This window comes from Staurois parvus, unplaced genomic scaffold, assembly GCF_062004578.1.
Source record: "Staurois parvus isolate SC_StPar_1 unplaced genomic scaffold, SC_StPar_1.0 ptg000145l, whole genome shotgun sequence".
NCBI lineage: Eukaryota > Metazoa > Chordata > Amphibia > Anura > Ranidae > Staurois > Staurois parvus.
This window is the reverse complement of record NW_028317941.1, coordinates 93,745-119,370: the sequence shown is the minus strand read 5'-3', so window position 1 is coordinate 119,370 and position 25,626 is coordinate 93,745. Positions and strand designations below refer to the sequence as shown.

Genomic DNA, 25,626 nt, shown 5'->3' with positions numbered 1-25,626 from the left:
TCGGTGACGCAAGGTTTCTTCATTCGTCGCCGCGCTTGTCTCCTATTGGTTCGGGTTGGCGCGAAGGTGCGCGACTCCGAGACACGGGGGAGGCGGGAAACAATAGCAGGAGGAGCAGGCCGGAGCGCCGGGTATTCTGGTAAGAAGCTGGCCTGAGAACCCGGGGCACTGACCGGCGAGAGAAGGTCTGCGCGGCAGAGGACACGGGCTGCTTTCTGAGAGCATTATGGCGGACAAGGAAGGTGAGTGCTGACAAAGTTGGCTGCTGTGGAGGGATCCCTGACCGCGCCGGACAGCCTGTAGCTGCTGGAGGGCCCCGAGTGACCAGCCAGTGTGGGTGTATGTCCTGTGTGGGAGTTCTAGGCTGGTCAGGGAGATGGCGGGCTCCTCCGCAGACGGTTTTTATTAATAGAGCGGGAGGCTCCTCACCTCCATGTGCTCTAGTCAGAAGAGTGAGTTCAGAATAGGGGAACTATAGGCACACTGTAGCGTTCAATTCTAGGCTGCCCAGTAAGACCTGCATTTCTCAATGTCTGCCCACCCCTGCAGTGTTCGCTCATACCTGTTGATCCTGCCAACAGAGGCGAGTGGATGACATCACGAGCTTCACTTCCTCCAATCAGAGGAAGCTTTATATTCATTCATCGAATGTAAAACTGCCTATGAATGGCTGTGCAGTCTGCAGCCAGCCTAACCCTAGCTTCACACCGAAGTGTGTTCTGTTGTGTTTTGCGGAAGCGCGGTACAGTCCATTTAACATGATTTCCTATGGGACAGACTCGCATCTCTGCGTTTTCATCCAGTGCATTTTTTGGAAAGGGTCAGAGACTTTCTTGAACACAAAACGTTGCGTTTTTGGTTCTGTAGACTTCAGTGGGAATGCTACAGAAAAACATGTATTGCGCTTGTTTTGCGTATAAAATCTGCCTCGTAACAAGAAAAAAAAAATGATTAAAAAAAAGCAACACAAAGTGCACCTAATGCAACCTGCATAGGTGTGAACCTAGACTAACACAGTTCCAGGTGTGGAAAGGGAAGTTCCAATCCTGCTGCCAGAACACAGCGCCGTATACTGTATGTAGTTTAGACTACCTATAGTTTATATGGCGCACCCAGCAGGCTCACTTGTTGGTAGTATAGAAAATAGTTTGCGCCAGCTTGGCCCAAAACTGGTAGTAAAGGCTAAGATCAGCATTAAAGCATAGCTCCACCCAAAAGGGGAAGTTCTGCTTTAAGGACTGCTCCCCCGCTCCGCACCTTTGGGGGGGGGGGGTACCCGCTCCCACTTCCTGTCCGATCGCCTATGCAATCGGAAACGGTAGGTGTCCTCCCTCCCTGCAGTCTTTTGGGACACATGACCGGTCCCAGAAGACTACAGGACAATTCACGAAGCGCAGCGTTACTCACGCATGCGCAGTGGGTACCCGGCTGTGAAGCCACAAACTATCACAGCCGGGTGCCCACACTGAAGATGCCGGCCTCCTGGAATACAGGACGGCCAGTGAAACGTGTTGCGGGGGACACACCACGGGACCGAGGGACAGGTAAGTGGCTATTTTTTAAAAGCCACTTACCTTTAAACTCCGTTTTAAAGCCCAACTTCAGGGAGACTTGACAGTTCTTCCTTGCAGTTTGACTGCTCCTTGTTTAGGTGTAGGGGGGGGGGGGGGGCATAAAAATAGGTTTGCTTACCTGCTCCTCTGCACTGCTGGACCACCCCAACCTCCCCCACTGTGTTGGCTTGTCTAGTCTGCAACAGTCTAATGTTATTGAGACCGATGTAGGGTTCACAGCCCTTCATTGGATGCGATGATGCCAAGAAACAGTCCTTCAGCTGTCTGCAGAGGGGGGGGGGGAGGGAGAGAGGGGGGGGGTGGAGGAAAGTAAAAGTGCTTTTACTCTCCTGTAGACTAAATGAGAAATTTAAGCGGACCTTCAACAAGAGGGGAAATTTCTGCTTCTCCACCTCCAACCCTCAACACCTTTGGGCACATTTAGTTTACTTTTAAGAGCTGGGTACCTAGTTTTGACAGGTGTCACCACTTCGTATGGATGGTCTAGGTCAGTGGTGGGCAACCTTTTTTTTCAACTGAGCCAAATCTCGCCAAAACCACGATTGAAATTTATTTTGAGAGCCACATTTTTAAAACTGAAAATACATAGGATGGTACACTGTTTTTAGTTTCAATAAGTTTTTATAGTAATTCCTCCCCCCTATAGTAATTCCTCCCCCCTATAGTAATTCCTCCCCCCTATAGTAGTAGTAAGTAAGTAGCAAGTAGTAAGCCAAGTCCCCCCTGTGTCAATTCACTTACCTTTGCTCCGCGCGTTCCTCTCGCCGTGTTCCCCGCGCCGTTCCGGTCTTCAGGGCAGACTGTGAGAGGAGCCTAGCTCCCCTCACATTCGTCACGCTGCCCCGCCTACACACATCCTGACGGCCAATCACTAGCTATCAGGATGTGAGTGGCAGCGAGACTGGCCAATCATTGCTGGGCTAGCTGCAGAGTCCTCGGCCGCCCGAGAGGAGGGAGGGGAGCGGGCGCCCGGCACACAAAGAGCCGCATTAAAATGTGTAAAGAGCCGCATGTGGCTCGCGAGCCGCGGCTTGCCGACCACTGGTCTAGGTCAAGGGTCTCCCAACTTTCTAAACAGGGCCAGTTTATTGTCCCTCAGATTTTATGGGGGCTAGACTTTAGCCATTGGGAGGAGATCAGGTCCCAGAGTCAGTGGAGAAAATCCATGCCCCATCCTTGGTTTCAGTGGGAGGAATTGTTCCTCTTTGTGTAGGTGGGAAGAGTTGTGCCCCATCATTGGTGTCTGTACAGGGATGCTGAATTCATATCGCCTGACGCCCGGGACATGTAGTTTCTTTTTTTTTTTTTTTTTCACCTTTAGCCCTGCTGGCAAGCAGCAGGGCTCGCCTGTCAGGTGGAAGCATTCTGGCGGCAGTGCTGCTGCCCCCCGATTGCTTTCACACAGCCCACTATGTCTAACCCACTAATCCCCGCCATATGTCCCAGGCTCCACTTGCCCATCTGTGGGCCCGGGACCAGTCAGTGGTTGCCTGCAGGTATAGGGGAGGGAGGAGAACGGACACATCCGCTCCTCCCCTTGTCTTGACCTGGATGTAATGTGATATCAGGGTCTCCATTGACAGATTCCCAGCCAAAGAGTGCACTGCAATACATTCAGTGGAGCACAGGGGAGACATGCCAGGGTCTTTTAGACCCTGGATGTCTCAAAAAAACAATGAGTTACACCCAAGCATATAACCCCCCAAAATTTTCAAGGCACCCCCACATATACGCACGTTCAAATGTAAAAGCTTGCGCTGGGGCGCCTGTATATGAAAACGACGCATGCGATATAAATGTTACATATTACTGCACACGCCAGAATGAGAGCAACAATTCTAGCACCAGACCTCCTCCATAGCACTAAACTGATGACCTATAAGAGGCCTTAAAAGCATCGCCTATAGAAAATATAGGGTACTAGAGTTTGTTTCCATTTCACGAGTGCACGCAAATTTAAGGTTTGACATGTTGGATATCTATGTACTCGATGGAATCGGTGGATGAAATCGTACCGCAAGGGGCCGCAGTTTGGAGACCACTAGTCTTGGTGACCCAATCAAAAGTTTGGCCCCAACTTTCTTTCCCTGCAGCTTTCGGGTATACATCATATGTGCGAGCGAAGTCACTAGGACTCTCGGCTGACTTCCAATAGTAAAGATGTTAGCCCAGGCGACCCGAAGACCAGTGAAGAAACTGGCCGGGTGAGGACAGCTCTGGATCCCTGGACAGGTAAGTGTATTAAGTTAGTAGCTACAGTATTTGTAGCTGCCGTTTTTTTAAATTTTTTGGAGGGGCCTCTTTAACCATTTGCCCTCCAGAAGATTTACCCCCCTTCCTGACCAGGTAATTTTTTTACGGCGCTGCGTTACTTTAACTGACAATTGCGCTGTCATGCAACGCTGCACCCAAATTAAATTTACGTCCTTTTTTTTTTTTCCACAAATAGAGCTTTCTTTCAGTGGTATTTGATTGCCTCTGCATTTTTTATTTTTGCCCTATAAACAAAAAAACCGACAATTTTGAGGAAAAAAAAACCTATTTTTGACTTTTTGCTATTAACCACTTGCCTACTGGGCACTTATACCCCCTCCTGCCCAGGCCAATTTTCAGCTTTCAGCACTGTCGCACTTTAACAATTGTGCGGTCATGCAACACTGTACCCATATGACATTTTTATCATTTTTTTTTTCCACATGAATAGTTTTCTTTTGGTGGTATTTGCTCGCCACTGGGTGTTTTTATTTTTATTTTTTTGCTATAAACAAAATTAAAAAAAAAGTTTCTTTGTTTCTGTTATAAAATTTTGCAAACAGGTAATTTTTCACCTTCACTGAAGTGCGTTGATGAGGTTGCACTGATAGGCGGCACAGTTAGGGCTGTACTGATAAGCAGCAATGATGGGCACTGACGGGGGGGGCTCAGCGACCACCGGGTGCCAGCGAATAATCACCTGCCGATACCCGGTGTTTGACAGCCGAGGCTGCAAATGGCGGCACGGGTAGAACTTGCGCCTACTCGGAAATGCAAAATTGTGTGTATATATACACGTGATTTTGCGCACCACTGCCACCCTGTAGTATTTTGTGCTAAAGGGCGGCAGGTAAGTGGTTAAAGGACACTTTCACCTTTGGGAATGTGTTACATGTTCCACCTGTTTTTAGGGTGGAACATGTAACCTATTTCCACTGCGTCAGCCACTCGCCGATCTGCTCTTCCTGTGACAGCAGTACAGGGATAAGTTCTCTGTACCAGCGTTCACTTTTTGGAAAGTGTGGCCATGTGTGCAATATCTTTAATAAAACTTTATTAAAAATGAGATCTAAAAAAGTTCTATTGAAGAATTTGCACAAGACTGGTGCTGTTTTTTGTATTTTACATGGGTTCACTACTGTCAGTGAATAAGGCATGTTAGCTACATCAACATTGCTCTGTCAAACAGAGCTTAGGGCTTAGCCATCTAGCAAGGTGCAGGAGAAATCCAACATTCCAGCTGTATTTATCGTTGAAAAGAAATTACCTAAGTTTATACGTTTACCATACCAACTTGCTTTGAAAGTGCCCAGTTGTCACTTTGAATGGAAAAAATTTATTTAAATGTTTGAATAGACTTTAATAATGTGTTTTCTGTTTCTGGGCACAGCTGCTTTTGATGATGCTGTGGAGGAGCGGGTTATCAATGAAGAGTACAAGATCTGGAAGAAGAATACTCCCTTCCTCTATGATTTGGTAATGACCCATGCCCTGGAGTGGCCCAGTCTAACAGCCCAGTGGCTCCCAGATGTCACCAGGTGAGTTTCTCGCCCAAGTAACAAAGGTCCTTCATAGGAAAAAAAAAATTAAATTTTTCTTTTTACCTTGAAAGCTAGTTACAATTAAAGTGTTCTATACAGCCAGTTTTTAGCTTCGGAGCATGGGAATGTGAAAACCCACTCTTCCTATTTTTGGTAGCTTTTCTGTATATGCAAAAAATATCTGTCGACCATATCGTAAAATCTTCACTGCCTGTGCAGTCTATGGTCTGCACACTTCATTCTTACCAGTAACACTTCCAAGCTATGTCTGTGGACTATAGAACACTTCTTTTTTTGTTAGAGAAGGTGTTGTGCAGCTCTGTCTTAGGGTGAAAATTCTGCTTCTCCATAGATGCTGTATGGTAAACATAGCCTCCTAGGATAGGAAGTGTGTTACCTGGTGAAAAGGTTTTCCTTTCTGCCACGCTTCCCAGCAGTCCAGTGCCGTCACACAATAGTGGGGAAAGTCCTCAGCCTTGTGTAAGCCTAAACTGTTGGGACTCACACAGGCATGGCACAGTGAAGAAATATGAAGAGCATTAAAGTGAACTTGTTGCTGTTCACTGCTTGAGCAAAGCACGGGTTTACTTTAAAAACTAAAGTGAAGGATTTTATTTACATTATGTTTGTGCCCCAGTGCTGCTAAAGAAGTGTAAAAAGTGGACCCTTTATGCAATGATTATAAATGTTGATTTGCTACCTTCAGATCTCACAAAGGTAGTTATTTGTTGCATGCTGTGGTATACAGTAAGTATGGCCATTGTATCCTGCTTCAAGAAACTATCAATAACTGAGTTCTAGGTGCTGTCATCACAGATTACTGCTTTTTATTTATTTAGCTAACTGTTTGACATTTTTACAGACCTGAAGGAAAAGATTTCAGTGTCCATCGCTTAGTTCTTGGAACTCACACCTCTGATGAACAGAATCACCTTGTGATTGCCAGTGTACAGCTTCCTAATGATGATGCCCAATTTGATGCATCTCACTATGATAGTGAGAAAGGAGGTTAGTCCAGGCTGTAAGAATCTAAAATGTGCCCATAAGTGAATTGCTACTCAATGCAGATTTATTTCACAATCCTTAGGATGCATGCTCTAACCTTCACTACTATGCTGGGCTACTGCTATAACTCAAAAAAAGTGCTGCTTCCATATGTAATGCTCACTTGACACTTGTCCTTTCCAGTGCTGTGGAAGGTGCGGGGTGCATGCTTAGCTCTAAAATGTCTATTTTCTGAGTCTGTATTTGTTGTGAATCAATCTGAAAATTTGTTAAGGCTGGTCTGAGCGGTTACTGCACTTTCTATCAATGCTCAAAATAAATTTTCTACAGGTGAACTAATGCACCATCACCCTCTGTGAGGAGGGTGTCCAATAAGTCCCCCGAATAACAAGTGTGAAACAGCAATTCAAGTCCTGAGATGAGTTCTGCCTAAAGTTTTCCTGCAATAAATTTTGCATGTGTCTGATGCATTTTTCTTCTAACCTTTGCAGAGTTTGGAGGCTTCGGCTCAGTCAGTGGAAAAATAGAAATTGAGATTAAAATTAACCATGAAGGAGAGGTAAACCGAGCTCGCTACATGCCTCAAAACCCCTGCATTATCGCAACTAAAACACCATCCAGTGATGTTCTTGTGTTTGACTACACTAAACACCCATCCAAGCCAGGTGACAATTTTTAGTAGTTTTAATGTAATGTCTTGTAGTAAACATGTATAGGTATATCGATTTATGCTGTGAAGGTTATACAGTTTTATTTCCTGCAGTTAGGTGAAATTTTATAGCAAAACACTAGAACGGTCTGCAATGCAAATCTAACCGCTTCCCGCTTGCAGCTTTGGGCGGTAGCTGCAGGCAAAGCGACAGTACCCGTACGTCGCTTTGCTCTTCCGGGTAAAGAGCTCGCATGCGCGCGCCCCCCCCCGCTGTCATTCGTAGTAGGATGTGTACGTCAGCAGGTCTCTGCCATTGATTTTGGCTCGGACTCTGCTGATCTACAGTGAATGGAGATGCAGAGCTGTGCCTGTATTTGTAAATACAGGCACAGGGTCTAGCTGGTTCTTCTCTCCCTGGAACCATTTTGTTCCAGAGGAAGAAGAAATACCACACATGAGTAAAAGCAGCACACTGCACCCACACACTAGACATTTTAACCCCTTGATTGCTACATGTAACCCTTTGTCCCCTGCCACCCTGTCAGTGCCATTAGTACAGTGTCAGTGTACAATACTTTTCACTGATCGCTGTATTAGTGCCAATAGCGATGTCAGATAGTGTCAGGGTCAGTGTCCCTCCCAGCCAAGGTCAGCTAGTGTTAGATTGCCCGCATACTATTGCACTCATGCTATAGGTCGCTGATCACCCTCATTACTAGTATAGTGTTTGTACGGATCAATATGTTGATCACGAACAAAACTATACCAGTGCCCCCTTAGTATTAGTGTTCCCAAAAATGCAGTGTTGGCAGGATCATCCCCGTTCGCTGCCAATACTAGCATTTTCAGTGTCAGTATAATTTCTGATCACTGTCACCTGTAATACATTGCACACAAAACCGCAGTGTTCACCGTATTAGGCCTGACCTCTGTTAGCACTTGTCAGTAAAAAAAATTTTTTGTAGCAGTTCAAGCAGTCCCTGACAGCCAGATGCTCTTTTCCCGTGAGTCGCACTAGGTACCTGTAAATTTAGAGTCCAAAATTTCCAACGATAAGTACACTAGTGAAGACTTCTCCCCATACTATCTGTCAAATTTGAAAACCACGTGGCTGTGCTGGGCTCCACCCACACGGCTGCATCACTCATTTACATAGTTCTGTAAATGAGTGCCTAAAAGTCCCGGCAGCCTTAGCAACTGTTGGCTTGTAGTTTTCATGAATTGCCACAGCGCTGTGGAACGCCGTGGTTAGTCATTGAAGACATTGCAGATATTTTGACAGGTCTGCAGGAGACCTGCATGGCTTTAAAGGCTCCTTTGGACAAAAAATAATGCACTTCTTTTTTTTTTTTGTAAAAAAAAAATAGTGCATTTATTATGTTTGTCCAAAAGGTGAACTTATCCTTTAAGTCATGTTATGCAAGCACATTTAGTCACGTCAAGAATTTGGGCTTTCATTCATACCATTGGCCAAAATATTAATTTATTTTAGCAATTGAAATGAATGCTCAAGCACCAAACACACTTAGCGTTTAGGCGCATCAAGTGCTTTCAAATAAGCCTATTTTGAAATTGCAAGTGACTTTTTTTTTTTTTTTCTGTCAATAAATATTCCTTTTCTAATATGACTGTAAACACCTATCTGTGCATGACCACATAGGCTGATATAGAGGAGCGTTGAGGCCTAAGACAAAAAGTAGAACACCTGTAAAAGTGTGTGTGGGTGTTTTTTTTTTTTTTTTTTTTTTTTTTTTTTCTCATCCTGTGTCTAAGGTCTAAAAATAAAGAATGGCAACAAACATCTAGGGAAACCGGGTGGCAGAAACAATCTGAAGATGTCAAAAAGGAACCCCATGTGAACTTTTATCACTCTGTCTTATAGACTGGAGAAAATTTGGCAAGGAGTGTGCAACGTGTTTTTTCCCTTTTCATTATATTTTCTTTAATTCTTGTTGTCTTGGCTTAGATCCCTCAGGAGAGTGTAATCCAGATCTTAGGCTTCGTGGTCACCAAAAGGAAGGCTATGGATTGTCATGGAATCCTAACCTCAGTGGAAATTTACTTAGTGCATCTGATGATCATGTAAGTAGTTAACATTGCTGTATTGATCTACTGACCTGGTATTTTGCAGGGATTTTGGTTTTGCCACGTTGATCTTATGATGCATAAGATTTGTTTATTTTCTACAGACTATATGCCTATGGGATATCAGTGCAGTTCCCAAGGAAGGAAAGGTTGTAGATGCCAAGACCATCTTTACAGGACATACTGCAGTGGTCGAAGATGTTTCCTGGCACTTATTACATGAGTCTCTGTTTGGATCAGTGGCAGATGACCAGAAGCTCATGATGTGAGTCTTCCTGATGATCATAAAAAGTCTTTAAAAACAGCATATGTAATCCCTAAGTATTCATTTTTTTTTTCTTTGTATGTTTGGCATCATACTGGCTGTGTACAATTTTCTTAAGCAAATGGGTTCTTATATGGAGATGTTGTCAATACCATCACATCCCTGCATGGACTGACAATGTAAAGCTGCTGGCAGCAATGATTTTCATTTGTGTCTTCAGTTGGCCCCTGAAATTTGTGAGCTTCTTTCTTTGCCTACTTGACTGAAGGAGCTTACACTCAGCTTCTGAACTGACTTCCCTTTTTTGTTCAAGTTTAAAAGGAAATACATTTTAGCCTCTCTGAAAAAGAACTTATGATACTATGAATAATTGTTAAAACCTCTTCGGTTTGGTTTGGGAACATTGGACCGGTCTATGGCTGGGTACCAGAAGGGTGGTTTTAAGTCTCCTGTCAAGCTAGTGTAATAGAGCTATCTTTTCTGAAATACATTTTCAGTTTTGGAGGTGTACTAGTTTTCCTCATGCTTATGTTGTAGGGGAAAGTCATTTCTTTTAAACCTTTACTGAGCCAATATAGCTCAGCATGGGATGGGCAACACCATTTTGGTAATCACCATGTATGCCTGGCTTTGGAAGCAAAACTATGTGAACCAATGCAGGAATGTGTTCCAATGCAGGAACTTTCAATTTTATGGTTTGTTACAGCAGTATAAAAGTTTGGTTCCTCTTGCATTTCTAGATGGGATACCCGGTCCAACAACACCTCAAAGCCTAGTCATTCTGTAGATGCTCACACAGCAGAAGTCAACTGCCTTTCTTTCAACCCCTACAGTGAATTTATTTTGGCCACTGGGTCAGCAGACAAGGTAAATAAGCATTATTTTTGAAATGTACAGTCATTGTCTTTTCGAAGGAGGTCTACAATACATTGTCTAAAGACAGCCATTGATCTTCTAATTGTATTAGGGTTGAACAAGATTTTTTTTTCTTTTTTTTATACTAGTAGATTGATTTATTTTCTTGCACATTGTTAGGGAGATCCTCTATTTTTTGTGTGACAAAAGTTGAAATCTGTGTGTGCAATGTTAAACCGTTAAATGTAAAGCTTCACTGTGGTTGTCTGGCTAGGACTGTTTCTTGTATTATCTCCCACAACCAAAAGACTGGTAGGTTATTGGGTTTCCATCCCAAATTTACATCTGGTGTTTGTAGAACTGGTAGTTATATCAAAAGTAAATTATTAAGCTGGCTTCACTTTTTACTATCTTGCTATTTAAATGCATAAAACCAATGTATGATGGGCTATGTTGTTTTTTTTTTGTTTTTTTTTTTCTCCCATTACATTTTCCTATTTGTGTACAATTTAGAGCTGTTATCAGAAGAAGGTTGAATCTTTATCCACTTCACTGATCATTATGTAAAGTGCAGTAGGGCACAGCTATACAAGAGAGCCTACTGGAAAGCCATGGATGCTATTTTACTAGTTTTATCTTCCAAAACAAAAAGTATCTAATTATAGTTTTTAAAAACTTGTGGTGATGATGGAAATTTTCCCCCCATTTGGCATGTTAGTTTTCAAACTTTAACGAAATGTTTGACTGCTCTTTCCTTTTTAAGCAATTTACTTCATATCACACATTTCTGGTTCGTTCAGCACAGTAGTGCAACAAGCACTTATAATGTGCTTTAAAGGATAAGTTCACCTTTTTTTACAGATAAAAAAATTAGCAGTTGATAATTTTTGTCCAAAGGAGCTTGGAAAGCATTGCACCAGCGGGCGCGGCTGCAGCTATGGAAACATGTTCAAGCCTAAAAATCGGTGGAACATGTTTTAAAACAAGCTCAATATAATACTCAATGTATAAAATATAATCTTTGATATTTTACAAATTTATTACACCAAATAAATGGATTCCTAACATGTCACCTACCCCGTAGAACAGCGCCAAACTATGGTACCTAAAAATTTCCATAGGTGACGCTTTAAAAGCCTTTACAGGTTACCAATTTAGAGTTACCCAGGAGACCTGGTGATAAATAATTGCTCCCGCTCTGACATGTTAAACAATTTCTCACGTGTGGTGCGATCACCGTGCGCAGTGCAGGACTTGCGTATGCAAATTTGTGCAGGAGGATGAGGGCATTGTGACATTTATTTTTACACTGTCCCTTTATTTTTATTAAGTTTGCTATCACAAGGGATGAGCAATAGTGGTTTCACAGTCGCACTCTTTAAAACATGACATTTACTCAGCGCAACCTCATCTTTTATTTTACCAAAATTTGCGATTTTATATTTCCTTTTTGGGCCCTAAAATTAACTTTAGTGTATTTTTTTATGAAAATGTTATGAATATTAAGAATTGGAGCTACCAAAATATTCTCCAGTGTCTGATTTCAGAAAATTTTGGGGGGGGTTTAAAGTTCCATGGCTGCAGCTGTCAGCCATAACCCCGGTACGTTTATTTATTTTATTTTTTTACAGCAGCCATTCTGCTAAAAGCAATCTGAGCAGCTGATTAGCCTCTGGATCGCTTTTAGAAGCAGCGGCTCTCCGGTGCGTTTTACTATTCCGATCCAGTGGTTGCTGCTAATGACAATAGAGGTGTTCAGGGACCCAAACTTCCCTGATCATCTCTATGGTCTGAGACCGGAAGCATCTGGTTTCAACAGGTAACTTGCTCTCACTTCTGCCTGGGTCATCCGTGCGGAAGTTCACCACATTTCCACACCCCTCCATCGGCAGAACACAAAGATCACTGCTGGCTGCTATAGTAGTGCTTTGAAATGGCAGCCTGCACATTTCTCTTATGCAGGGATGTTCAATGTATATTGCCCGACGCCCGGGACATGTAGTCCCAGGCGCCAGCAGGTAGGGTTTTTTTGTTTTTATTTGTTTTTTTTACTCTTAGCAGGCAAGTAGCAGGGCTTACCTGTCAGGTGGAAGCTTTTGGTTCTGCACAGCCCAATACAGTAGCAAGCCTCACAATGTGCACTGCATTACATTCAATGGAACACATAGGATACATGCAAGGTCTTTTAGACTTTCTCCCATATATGATGAAAGACGAAAAAAAATTAAGTTATAAAAATATCTACGAACGTGCAAATGTAAAAGCACACTGTGGGACGCCTACGCATGAAAACTTTGATTGAGATACAATTGTTATGTATCGGTGTGCACGCCAGAATGAGAGCAATAATTCTAGCACCAGATCTCCTACGTAATGCTAAACTGGTGACCTATAAGGGGCTTTAAAAAGCGTCGCCTATAGAAAATATAGGGTACTAACATTTGTTGCCATTTCACGAGCGCGTAAATTTAAGGTTTGATATGTTGTACCTTTGTTGTTATATCGTGTGACATAAAGAACTATGACTATTCTCTATAGTCTCTGCTTTCAGAAAATATATAATGTTTTGGGCAATCTTCAGGCCTAAAATTATTTTTTAAACGTACAAAAAAGGCTCTGGCAGCGAAAGGGATAAAGGATAATCCTGACACTCCCCTTTCCTGAGGAGCACCCAATTAGGTATCATTACATTGCAAGGTCTCTCTCCTCCCTGGGGTTCAGAGCTGGAAGTCGCCATAAAGCCCCAGACATTCCTAAAAGCACCTTCCAGATGTAAAAAAAAAACTGTTTTGGTTAAAAAAAAATTTTTTTTTTTTAATATGAACAAACAGATTTAGTCCCTGGATAAGTAGTGTTTTTTTTTTTTTTTTTGTTTTTTTTTTTCAAAAAAGTTCCACACCCCTGTTATAGCACGTTTTTTCTTAAGGTACTTTTATTTTTTTACATATTAAAAATTATATAAATCCAACATTTCATGTTTCTGATGTGCCTCCTGTACCATATACTTGTATGAAAAGTAATCCTGTTCCCTTATATTGCTTCCTTTGTACGAAATCCCTGGTATTTCTGCCAGTCCCTCCGATTTCCTATTAAACACTGACCACACCATGCAGAGCACAGCGTGGTAAGTTCTCTTAACTGTGCTGGGAACTCTGTGCTTCTCCATTGATCAGAATTTTCCTGATATGCCCCCCTGCACAGGCTTTCACTGGGAAGTTCAGTAACTGCTTTTTCTCCTCCCCCTTCTCTTATACAGCTGAGAACAGAGGAAATGTGATCATTTATAATATAAAAATAAAAGGGATGGGGGTTTGTGTTTATTTTTTATGTATGCCTTCAGTTCTATTTTAAACTGAATGTGTTGTTTTACAAGGTGAACATTTATAAATACTAGGCATTGTAGTCACCCATTCTGTTATATCTTTTTTTCTTACTATAATTCCTCTTCATCTGCAGACTGTTGCTTTGTGGGATCTGCGAAATCTTAAATTAAAATTGCATTCCTTTGAATCCCATAAGGATGAGATTTTCCAGGTATGGCCCTTACATCTAATTTTTTTTTTATTTGACAAGCCGATTATTTCTGAAGGTGTATAAGGTAACTGCGGCATGCCTTATGAAAATGTGGTGTATATTGTTGCAGGTACAATGGTCTCCACATAATGAAACTATCCTGGCATCTAGTGGCACTGACCGAAGACTGAATGTGTGGGATTTAAGGTATATTGAATAGAGGTCTTATCAGTATAATATGGTCTAAATATGTAAAGAAAATATGCATTGAAATCATTCTATTTCCTTCACATCATTAACCACTTTAGCTCCAGAAGATTTTTACCCCCTTCATGACCAGGGCATTTTTTGCTATTCAGCTAATTTAACTGGCAATTTTGCAGTCATGCAACACTACCCAAATTAAATGTTCGATAACGTGTTAATTATTCTATAAATGAAAAAAGACCAAAAATTTGGAGGAAAAAAAAAAGATTTTCTACTTTGTTATAAAACATAGCTATTCTTAAGTTTAGGTAAAATGTAATCTGCTACATGTCTTTGGGAAAAGAAAATCCCAATAAGTGTATGTTGGTTTGTGTGAAAGTTAGTGTCTGCAAACTATGGGATATCCTAAATGTCTGTTGCGCTAATAGACTGTATGCAAAACAATGAATCAAATATACATATATCCATAAATGTTTTTATAGACCTAAAAAAATCAAATGTCCAACAAAATGGATCCACCTATTGTATAGCAAAGTTCATGTAAACAAAATTAAATATCCATGGATGAAAGACACTAAATCATCCAACACACATAACTCTGAGGAGACAGCAAGGTGATCCCACCACCAAGGATTAAGTATGCACTTACCAAATAATGTTAACCCTCTAAGCCACGGGTGTAAAGCTGGTGGACCTCAAGCTGTTGCCAAACTACAAGTCCCATGAGGCATTGCAAGATTGACAGTTACAAGCATGACTCCCAAAGGCAGAGGCATAATGGAACTTGCAGTTTTGCAACAGCTGGACGACCACCAGTTTGACACCCCTGTCAGAGAAGTAAAAAAAAAAAAGCACATGTGTATCATGGACTCCACAAAAGCCTCCTTCCATTTTTTTCAGCCTCATAGATGGACCAACCAGACGGGAAGGGATTAAGCAGTGGGTTAATCCGATCTTTCTTCTCTTCCTTGAATGCTCAAAGGAAAGAAATATATTTCACATGGTGTAAATCTTAATTAAAACCCACTTTAATACAAGGTATTGCACTTACATGCAGAGATATAAAAATAAATCCAGCTGGCATACAGAACCAAAGCTACATTGCTTCCATTGTCACGGCTCCTCGAGGCTTCCATCTTCACCCGGTCTTTCTTAGGGTTCGCGAGCTGTGACCATCTGATTGGTTGAGCTGCTGTCATCACTCCCACGCATGTGAGAAGGGAGTTTTGGCCACAGAACGGCTCTCAATGGATGGCATGCCAGCCATCGAAAGCGAAGGGATCATGCTTCAGTGACATCACCAGTGCTTCTACAGTAAATATCTCCTAAACTGTACACGTGTAGGAGATATTTAAAGCAGAAGGAGGCTTTTGTGGAGTCCATGATGCACCTTTTTTTTTTTTTCTTCTCTGGTTAGAGGCTCTAAATTATTGGGTAAGCGCATACTTATCCTTTGTGGTGAGATTACCTCAGTGTCTCCTTGGTGTTGGATCATTTATTGTCTTTCATCCAAGTAGATTTATTTGGTTTACATAACGTGGATTCACATTTTGTTGGACATGTGATTTTTATTTTATTTTCATTTTTGTTTTTAAAACCATTTATTAATGTATATATAATTTTTATGTGTATTTGATTCATGGTTTTGCACACATTAGTCTATTAGCGCAACAGATATATTTGTTCCTGAACTGTGATGTATATCTCATGGTACTGTTGATGCTCTTTAAACACTTATTTTTATCTTTTGTGTACTCACATAAGCGCAGTATTAAGGTTTTTGTATTAAACTATGCGAGATACACTTACCGGCCACTTTATTAGATACATCCTGCTAGTGCCAAGAAAATATCCTCCACACCATTACACAACTACAGCCAGCCTGAACCATTGCTACAAAGCAGGCTAGATCCATGCTTTCATGTTTATACCAAATTCTGTTCTTACCATCTGAATGTTGCAGCTGAAATTGAATAGCCATTCTCCTCTGACATCAACCAGGCATTTTCTTCCATACAACTGCCGCTTACTGGATATTTTCTCATTTTTGGACTGTTTTCTGTAAATCCTAGGGACGTTTGTGCGTGGAAAATCCCCTAGTAGATCAGTAGTTTAAATACTCCAAGCCCTTCTGGCACTAACTACCATGTCACTTAAATCCGCTTTCTTTTCCATTCTGATGCTCGGTTTGAACTTCAGCAAGTAGTCTTCACCACGTCTAAATGACTAAATGCATGGAGTTGCTGCCATGTGATTGGCTGATTAGCATTTAGTGTTACCAAGCAATTGAACTGCTGCCCCTAATAAAGTACACTGACCTCAAAACTGACACTAATTCAGTGATCATTGCTAATACTGTACACTGTCACTGTACTAATGGCACTGGCTGGGAAGGAGTTAACATCTAGGAGCAATCAAAGGGTTACTGTGTGCCTAACAAGTGTTGTACATTCTGCTTTTACTAATAGATGTGGCTGTTTTTTCTCCCTGCTTTGTACAAATAGTATCCACTTGCCGACCGCCTAAGTAGGAAAAGACGTCATCACTTTGATGTTTAATACTGGGGTTGTGGCCTCAGATGCCGTAACCCCTATAATATATTTTTCTCTTAGGCGCCAGACTGTCAAAAGTGATCTGAGTAGCTGGTTGGCTGCTGGTTCACTTTTAGAAGAGGTGGCAGGGGCTTTCCAGTGGTTCAGGGCTTGGCAGCTCCAGGAATCGATCTGGAGCTGGTGGGCGCCTGCTCATGAGCGAAGGAAAGATGGCCTCCACTCATCTCTGTAGTCTATTAGGACCAGAGCAATGTGATGATGATTTCTCCATAAAGAGCCCATCATGCTGTATTATCGCATGGAATGTTTTACATTTCTTCCGCTTTAGCAGTAAAAGTGAAAAAAAAAAAATCTAAAGGGACAGTGGAAAAATAAAAAAAAGTATTAAAATACATTACAAACCTTTTTTAAGGCACCCCCTTGCTCATGTGGAGTGGTGAACGTATATGTAGGTCACACCCACATATGTAAATGGTGTTCGCACCATATGTAAGGTATTCCTGTGAATGTCGGCAAGAGCAATAATTCTAGCACTAGACCACCTCTAACTCTAAACTGGTAATCTAGAAATATTTAAAGCGTGGCCTATGGAGATTTTTAAGTACTGTAGTTTGGCCCCATTCCACGTGTGTGCACCATTTTAAAGCATGACATGTTGGGTATCTATTTACTTGGTGTAACATAATCTTTCTTATTTTACCAATAAATTGTGTGTTTTTATTAAAGTGTATTTTTTTCCAAAAAAGTGCAAAAACCATGTGAAACACAAAAATTGCAATGACTGCCATTTTAATCTGTAGGGCCTCTGCTAAAAAAAATTTAATTTTTGGGGGTTCGAAGTTATTTTCCAGCAAAAATTGCTGATTTTTACTTGTAAGCAAAGAGTGTCCGAAAAAGACCTGGTCCTTATGTGGATATTTACCTGCTCTGTGCAACTCTATTGCACAGAGTGACCACAAACCTTTTGAGGACCCCTTTGACACTCTTAGCTCCTTCTTCTTTGTGTGCTCACAAAGCAAACCGCATACACACATTGGCTCGATTATGAGCTGCGTGCATTTATTGACACACTGCTTCTCAGCCCTGCTCTCAGGATTTGATTGACCGTAGCTGGAGTCAATGACTACCACTGCTGCCTCTGAGAAGAGAGACGCTGCAGATGGGCACAGCGCTCGATCGAGAGAAGACTCCAAGTATACGAATGGTGATAGGGGGTGATACAAATACTGGGACATTTTTACCGTAATGGAGGGAATACATTAAGTTTAAAAAACTGTTTAGCCTTTAGAAACACTTCGATTTACCGAGACGATTCTCAATGGATAAGGGTACTTATGGAGTAATTGCATACTAAACATCTGGAGGCACCAAGTGGTAATCAGTACCCATCAGAGGAGGAAGTATCACCATCATTGCTGAAGAGACCCCCAAGGTGCTGTGGGAGGATTACCTAAGAGGCATTTATCTGGCTCATTGGTCCTGCGGGGCCTGGGCAGGAAGGTGAGGGGGCACCCCTGTCATTGTGGATTCACGTTTGAAGCTGGGAGCACCTGCATGATTTTTTTTGTGTGTTTCACATTACAAGACGGACTTATATTATAATACTGGGAGGACACACAGTATTTGTGCTACTTATTAATAATATGTGGATAGGGCATTTATAGCGCTGCACTACTTTACCATTTTATCAATGTAAATCAGTTGTGGATTCATCCTAAATACATAAATTTATAGTTATTCCTGAATTGACAAATCTTCATTTATAAAAATCAAAGGACAATATTCACCAGTAGAGGTCAATACGAATAGCTTTGTACCTGCATTAGGATGTATTTTACTTCTCAGAAATTTGATTATCCACATCAGACTTTGGATTGCTTACAACGCAAGTGCTGGTGTATATTTGGCACAAGAGTACGTTGAGCTTGGACTAAACCAGCCTATATAATCTTAGTAGCATCGGGAAACAGGAATTTGTTCAAACTTTGTGCAGGGAATTCTGAAGTACACCTAGGATAAATGCCAAGTAGATAAAAAAAACTTAATGAAGATCTGATGACTGTCTTAGATGGAGTTTTTTTTTATTTTTACAGAAACCTCAACACTACAACCTGATGTTTAGATCTTTAGTTTGCTATTCACCTAGCATGTACTGTTTGAGCTACATACAAGACTATATATCATAATTCAGCATTGGTATGCATATTTGTGCATACATTGAGGCTGATTTGAAAATGTTTACACGATTAAAATGTGTAAAAATTCACTTCAATTATTCAGTCATGTGAATAAGCCGTTTACTTACTTTATCTGCACATGATTGGAAAAGTGAATATTCATGCAACCATTGTCAGTCTTTAGTAAATCAGTATCTTTGTGCATGATGCCACATAACAAGGGTCTCTAATTTTTCTTCTAGCAAAAATTAAAGTTGTACGTTGAAACTCCCTTTGCTTTTTAGCACTTAAAGTTGTGGTGTTTTTGTTTTTTTTTTCTTTAGCAAAATTGGGGAGGAGCAGTCCCCGGAGGATGCAGAAGATGGTCCACCAGAGCTATTGGTTAGTGTGTACTATTTTATAAGTTTAGAATCGGTTTTTGTATTGTAATGCTCATCTGTTTTGCTGACTTGTTTTTTTTTCTTTAGTTTATTCATGGAGGACATACAGCAAAAATTTCTGACTTCTCATGGAATCCAAATGAACCATGGGTGATCTGCTCTGTTTCTGAGGACAATATTATGCAAGTATGGCAGATGGTGAGTTGCAAAGTCCTGTAAAAAGTCTTCTACAAAGAATTTGTAACTGTTGTAAAGTCTAATATTTTTTTTTTCTCTAAATTTAAAATAATAAACATGTCCTACTTAACCTGCTCTGTGCAATGGTTTTGCACAGAGCAGTCCTGATCCGCCTCTTCTGATGCTTGCCAATGATCTTGGCTCCTCTTCAGTGTCTGCCCCATAGCTAGCAGCTTGCTATGGGGGCAGATGTTTGGGCTCGCTCCCAAAAAGAGTAAGAACCTCCCCAGGTTTTTATTGCTTTATTTTCTGTTTCACCACAGCAAACTGGTAAATTCTCTTCAGTAACACAAACCGAAGTATACAATTGAGAGGTTCTAACCATTCTGCTCAATACCTGCTTTAATGGTAGCACATCTGATTTGTATGATCAGCTGCACACTGATGAAATTAGTGAACCTCATAGACTACACTTCTGTTCCATTTTTGTTACATTCTTGATTGCTTAAACTATAGTGTTCTATTTTCTGAATGTTTTTCTTCAGGCTGAGAACATCTACAATGATGAAGACACAGAGGGTGGTGTGGATCCTGAGGGCCAGGGATCTTAGACGTGTCTTCCCCTGGTGCAATGTTGTGATGACTCACTTCAGATCAATCTCTGTATGCAGCACTTGGACATTGATAAACGTCTTGTGCTTAAAAAGTGCAAGCTGACTCCATATCTCTCCATCACCTAAAACTTGCTTTTATTCATCTTAGTAAAACTATCCCCTCCATTTTATTTTATATATAAATATTTTATATAAGAATGCAATTTTAACAAAGCGTCCATTACAAGAGTGGTTTTAAACAAAGCAAGAAAAGGATAAATGGCTTGTGACACCATGCCTTCAAGTTGAACTGTCATTTTTTTTTTTGGAGTCTTGGACCAAGCTGCTTCATGCAAACATTCCTTATATTTTTCCACTGGAAAAGCCAACCGCTTCTATTACAATCAAGGACATTATCCCAACAGTTTCCCTCCCCCTTCTGTATTGTTGCATTTTTATTTGAAGTATGTGTTGTAATTTAGACTTGTCATCAACTGTTTAGTTGTGCTTAACAGTTTAAAGGGAGAGCACTAATATCCCTTTTATTGTGTTTATTTGGCTGTATGTGCTGCACATTTTTCAATGTGGTGGATGAGTACCTCACATAAATAAATAGCTTGTTTGTTTTTCTACATTTCTTTGCGTTATAACATTGAGGTGTAACTAGGGTGTATGTAGTAGTAGTAGCATACTGCTGCAAAAAAAAATATTAAAATTTCGATATGTTTAAACCACAAAAAGTAATATCTACATTTTTAGGAAGTTCTTATGAAGTTTGAACACCAGATATCAAACAAAAGTAGCACTTTTCCTTCTTGGTGCACTTTGTACAATTAACACAGCAAGTTCCAAAATGTAATCCCACATTTGTTGTTTTCGTCCTTACTTGAGTACCTTCTTCACGTATTCTGCTTCAGTCTCCACATAATGCTGAATTCTGAACAAATTATTTAAGGATGCCCACTTGGGTGGCAGTCATTCCTTTTTTGTCACAGATTTGAAAATCTGTCCATATATTTCAAGATATCCCCTGAAAAAGTAAAAGCATTGCTGTAATTAGTGTGTAAACTTAAGAAAAGAGAACAGGAAATATGTTGGATAATTGATTAAAAAAAAGTGTGTACAGTAATTGCATGATCTTGCAAGTTAACATAAAATGTACTTGTTTCCAGCAAGATATGTTGATCTCCTAATTTCAACTTTCTTCTTTCATTGAAGGGCCCAGCATACATCTGGTATACGGGCCTATTTGCACTTGTCAGGTTTCATACAGCACAACTTGTGCAATTTGTTTAATTTGAAAAGGGAAAGTTCACCTTTTTGCCAAAAAAGTGTACATTTTTGCAGGTAAAAAGTGCATTTGTTCCTTTTTGTTGCAGCAGCCTGTAAACCATTGCATCTGCGATCCAGAGATCATTGGTGCCATGCAGGTTTCCTGCAGACCTGTCAGTATATCTGCTTGCCTGTACAGGTAAGCAGAAGAGAAGATCCCCTGCTAGCTGTCAAAGCAGGGGCCAGTCTGTTCATTACGTTACTCCTGAACATCGGTGTAACCTGTTATGAAAGGTGTACTTATCTTGAAGCAGAAATCCCATTCTTTCATGTGTGCCTGGTTGACAACTATGCACTGCAGTTTAGTGTGAAAGGTAAATGGTATGGACCTATACAGACCTACATATGTGCTGAAATGTGGACTAGTGAATCCAGCCCAGGACCCTATTCATATTTTTTTTTTTTTTAACATTGAAAAAAACTTTATTGTAAAGAAGATAAAACAAAACATTTACAAAAGAAATACAGGGAAAAGCACAACCAGCATAGTACATCAAGAACATATAGTACAACAAAAAGAAATTGCCCGGGTCACAATTGGGAACATGTCCAGGGGGTGAGTAGAACAATGGCCAATGCATGGACAGCAAAACAGATCACACGTCAAACAGTAGTGAATATCAAAGTACAAAGAGCCTGGGGGTAAAACGGTAAATAAGTCAGGCTTGGGGGAGGGATGGGGAAAACCCCACTTCTAACATCTCCATCATGGCAAGCCACTTACGTGGCGGAGGAAGATAGCCATCCATCCCATATTTTGTGGGACATCCTTTATGCATGTAAATAAGTTTCTTATACGGTAGAGTGGAACTGACTTCAATCAACCACGGCTGTAGGGTGGGGACTGTTGCCTGCATTCAGTGGCTTGCCAGTAATATGCGGGCACTGAATAGTTTTGCTTAAGAGGGTGAGCGCTAAAAAGGCACACTCTGGGGTCTAGTTGCAAAGGTGAACCCATGTGATCATGCAGAAATTTAATTATTTGTGCCCAGTATGTCTGGACAATTGGGCAGGACCATAAAAGGTACCTGTCTCCAAGGCAAAGGGGGCTCCGCTCAGGGCAGTATCTAGAGACCCGGAGTGGAGTGAGGTAGGCATGATGTAGGATATAGAGCTGGGTGAGCCTGTCGGAGTCTCGGGACACCAATTTAACATCCTCTAACGCCTCATCCCAGATTTCTGACTCCAGAGATCCCACGTCTGGCTCCCAACAAGATCTAGCCACCCCCACCACACTGGTTATAGTTGGAGCGTGTAGGCCAGTGTACAGAGCCGAGCACCACATCCATCAAAGTTAAGGGCTGGAATGAAGGGACCCATTCAGAAAACTGGGCCCTTAAGGTGTGATGGAGCTGTAAATATCTAAATAGCATGTAATTAGGGAGGTTGAACTCTTCCTTTTAAGGTTTGGAACTGCTTGGGCCCAGTGGACGTGAACACCTGGTGAAGTTACATGATGCCCCTTGAAGACCACATCTTGGGATTGGGGATAGTGGGGCGTTTAGACAGCCTAGGGTTGAGCCACAGTGGAACATGTGAATGAAGCACAGAGGCGTCCATGTGTCTAAGGGCCAATTCCCATATGCGTCTATGATGGTGCCATTATGTCTGCCATCCCCCAGGACCCTATCTTTAGAAGAGTTTTAGCTTGGCTATTTCAAGAGCTGCTTAGTGTGTGATGTGTTTTTAGTTTTGTTTCGTTTTAACAGTAGTAACACATCAGGCTCTCAGACATGAAAATTCAATGCAGGAAATACTGTCTGCATTTTGCTTTTGATCCATCATTGTTTCCACACTATAAACTCAGATGTTGACTGCAAAGTTTCCCTTGCTGCTGTTCCCTGTTTTTGTGGATTTGTTTTGTTTTTTTGCCCAAGCTGAATTGGATGGGGTTGTATGTCATGATTGGACAACCTTGGTCTACAGCTCAATTCAACTCTGCATGCTTAGAGCTTTGTCGGAACAGGCTCCATACATCTGAGATGGCCACAGCACTAGAAGTAAACAAAGGTACAACTGTCTTTTAGCAGTGAATATTTGGAGCATTGAATAAGAAGCTGCTTTGGTAGTATTATCTTCAATTTTATTTTTCCTATGTATTTTTAAAATATATATATTTTTTAAATGGCACTGTTTTGCCCTGTTTGTCACCTATACATTATAAAGTATATAGCCATAAACTGTGCAGTGTTCAAAAATTGTCAGATACATATGCTATAAAGTGCCCAGTGCAAAAAAAAAAAAACGTTTGAAGGAGAAAAAAAAAATAGAACCTCTTTTGAGCAATTATGGTCCATTCACATTGAATGGACAGCTGCTGGACAGTAAACGGCAGCTGTTTGTTCCAGTTGCGGTAGGGGGCAGTGTTGTGTGTGTGATTTGGCACCACACAGGTTGTATGTTCACACTGTGCTGGTTGTGGGAGAATTACATCTGTTCCCACAGCCAAATCGCACTGCTCTTATGAGATGCATGGGGATGCCATTAATTCTGAATGGCAGCCCCATGTATCTCAGACCACAGCAGGTGCATGCATTTCTGTAGGAAATGCGGGTACAGCAGCCCATTCAGCCTGCAATAGTGCAAACCTGAAATTACACTGAACTTGAAGTGTAGAAATGTGACATTTCATGTCACTGTACAGGAGTGTGATGCACTGCTCTGCAATGAAATGTCTTCACTTTAGTGCAGCTGTGTTTGAAGCGTGAATAGAAAACATTTGTGTTCTGTGTCCTAGTGGTGACTGATGTTTTAAACTGCAGTAAAATGATGATCACCACACATAGTGTGAATTGGCCCTTAGGGCAAAAGGTACATTGCCCAAATTGGGCACCACCAAAATTGGCCACAAATGTCCTCACTAAAGATTACGCATTTTTTTTCTTTTCTAAAAATGTGCATACAACTGATGGTGTATAAATATGTAAAATAGCAACATAACCAATTGTTCTTCATAAAAATATTCCATCTAAAAGTAAATCTTCCCTTTACAATTACAAATTCAGGGGTCAACTTCTAATATCACATATAAAGGAAATAAAAGCATAACAGAATCTTGTCGTTTGCATTTCGCATGCCTTTATTTCATCTCTATAATCAGTTGCTGTATATAATGAACTTAAGCTAGGATAAATTCAGAATAAATTATATTTTCTGATATCTGTATAAAATGTTTCACATCACTAAATTATGATGCTGTAGATTGTATAAAAGGTTATATAAAATAATCATTGTAATAGGGAGTCTACTGCCTACAGGTGGCCTGGACACTGCCAAATAAAAAATTGAAGATCAGCCCAGAAGAACCCCTGTTTTGACCTAGTATACTTCAGTTTTGTAGCGATCATAAATAGAGGTTTTGGACTTTAATGGACTCCAAGAAAAGGATTTTACAATCTGCGCAAAAATATCTTAGTAAATGACATCCAAGAGCAGCCAATTTAATGGTGGACAAAACAGCTACAAACACATATAGGCCCAAGAAAGAGAAGAAAACTGGACAACCTGCAGCTCAGACAGCCATTTTAAAGACATTATGCATGACCAGGTGGTAGCCCTACAAATATAAGAAACAATAACTGACTTCTGAAGGAACAGGCTCCATTTAGAATGTCTGCAAAGTCGAGGCTATGTTGTCTGCCAGAGCTTGTGAAGCCTGTTCCCACAAAAAAAGTTGCTTAAGTATCCCACAGTAAAAAAAAAAAAAAAGCCCAGAAAGAACAGTAGGGCTGAGGCCAGCACTTTGGTGAACACTCAAAGTGTAGGAAAGAGGCTGGATGGCAGGTTCACCAAATGGAAATGCAGAGATCCCACAGCAAGCGGAGGAAATGCTGGTGCTCTTGAAATCTGAGGACATGTGGGTATACTTCAATGGTGTCTACAAACGTGTGGAAGTCTCCTTGGTGAATGAAGGCTATGACAGTACCAATTGGTTCCTTGCAGAACTTGAAAATAATAAGTGCTTTGATGTCCAAGATGGGGTGAATGTCTCCTCTTGGCTTGGGAACTGTGAACAGGTTGGAGCAATGACACTTATTCAGAAGAACTGCAAGGGCAAAAGGGTGATCTGTTAATTTGTGCTGTTACACAGGAAGCTTGGAAGTGATGAATTGGGAAGCCAGTAGCCCATGAAAACCACTTGCATCTAAGCATATGTGATGCAAGCTGTCCAAGTGTCTACAATGGCTAACAGACAACCTCCTACTTTGGAAAGTGGGGGTGGATATGCTAAAGATTTATCTGAGGACTTTGAGCTTCCAGACCATGCTGTGACAGGCTGAAGAGTTATACCTGCCAGTGTGAACAGAGCTTTAGAGAGAATCTCCAGTTGTAAGGGTCCTTAGAAACCAGTGCGTCTTCCACCATGATGACGGTTGCTTTGTAAAGGCAGGACTAGAAAAATCTTGATCCTGCTAGTTTCTGCTCTCTCACTTTGAAGCCTGTTTAATAGAGTGACCATTAGCCC

General features: G+C 41.1%; 2 protein-coding genes across 6 annotated transcripts in view; one reads left to right on the top strand and one right to left on the bottom strand.

Moving 5' to 3' along the window:
• The first annotated feature begins 15 nt into the window (after positions 1-15).
• Positions 16-20,463, top strand: RBBP4 (RB binding protein 4, chromatin remodeling factor). 2 transcript variants are annotated; one of them, XM_089673807.1, is made up of 12 exons: positions 16-242; positions 5,218-5,365; positions 6,231-6,376; positions 6,865-7,038; positions 8,992-9,107; positions 9,215-9,375; positions 10,116-10,242; positions 13,687-13,764; positions 13,871-13,950; positions 19,003-19,060; positions 19,147-19,257; positions 19,782-20,463. In XM_089673807.1, the coding sequence occupies exons 1-12, from the start codon at positions 227-229 to the stop codon at positions 19,845-19,847; spliced, it is 1,281 nt and encodes a 426-aa protein (XP_089529933.1). In that variant the 5' UTR covers positions 16-226; the 3' UTR covers positions 19,848-20,463. The 2 variants fall into 2 exon arrangements, with proteins under 2 accessions (XP_089529933.1, XP_089529934.1); XM_089673808.1 differs by having other exon boundaries at positions 22-242; positions 13,874-13,950.
• The window catches only part of SYNC (syncoilin, intermediate filament protein), a 25,140-nt gene continuing 19,476 nt past the window's right edge, over positions 19,963-25,626 (bottom strand). For 2 of the 4 annotated variants that reach the window (XM_089673810.1, XM_089673812.1), the window contains exon 4: positions 19,963-20,859. In XM_089673810.1, the coding sequence (XP_089529936.1) occupies positions 20,819-20,859 (41 nt within the window). In that variant the 3' untranslated portion in view covers positions 19,963-20,818. Of the gene's footprint in view, positions 20,860-21,554; positions 23,156-25,626 lie in introns of those variants that run through there. The other 2 variants (XM_089673809.1, XM_089673811.1) reach the window with 1 other exon arrangement.

Excerpts from the sequence above, each read along its gene's own strand:
- RBBP4 (XM_089673807.1), top strand. Across the intron at positions 7,039-8,991 it reads TAAACACCCATCCAAGCCAG|ATCCCTCAGGAGAGTGTAAT; the intron begins GTGACAATTTTT and ends GTCTTGGCTTAG. Across the intron at positions 13,951-19,002 it reads CTGAATGTGTGGGATTTAAG|CAAAATTGGGGAGGAGCAGT; the intron begins GTATATTGAATA and ends TTTTTTCTTTAG.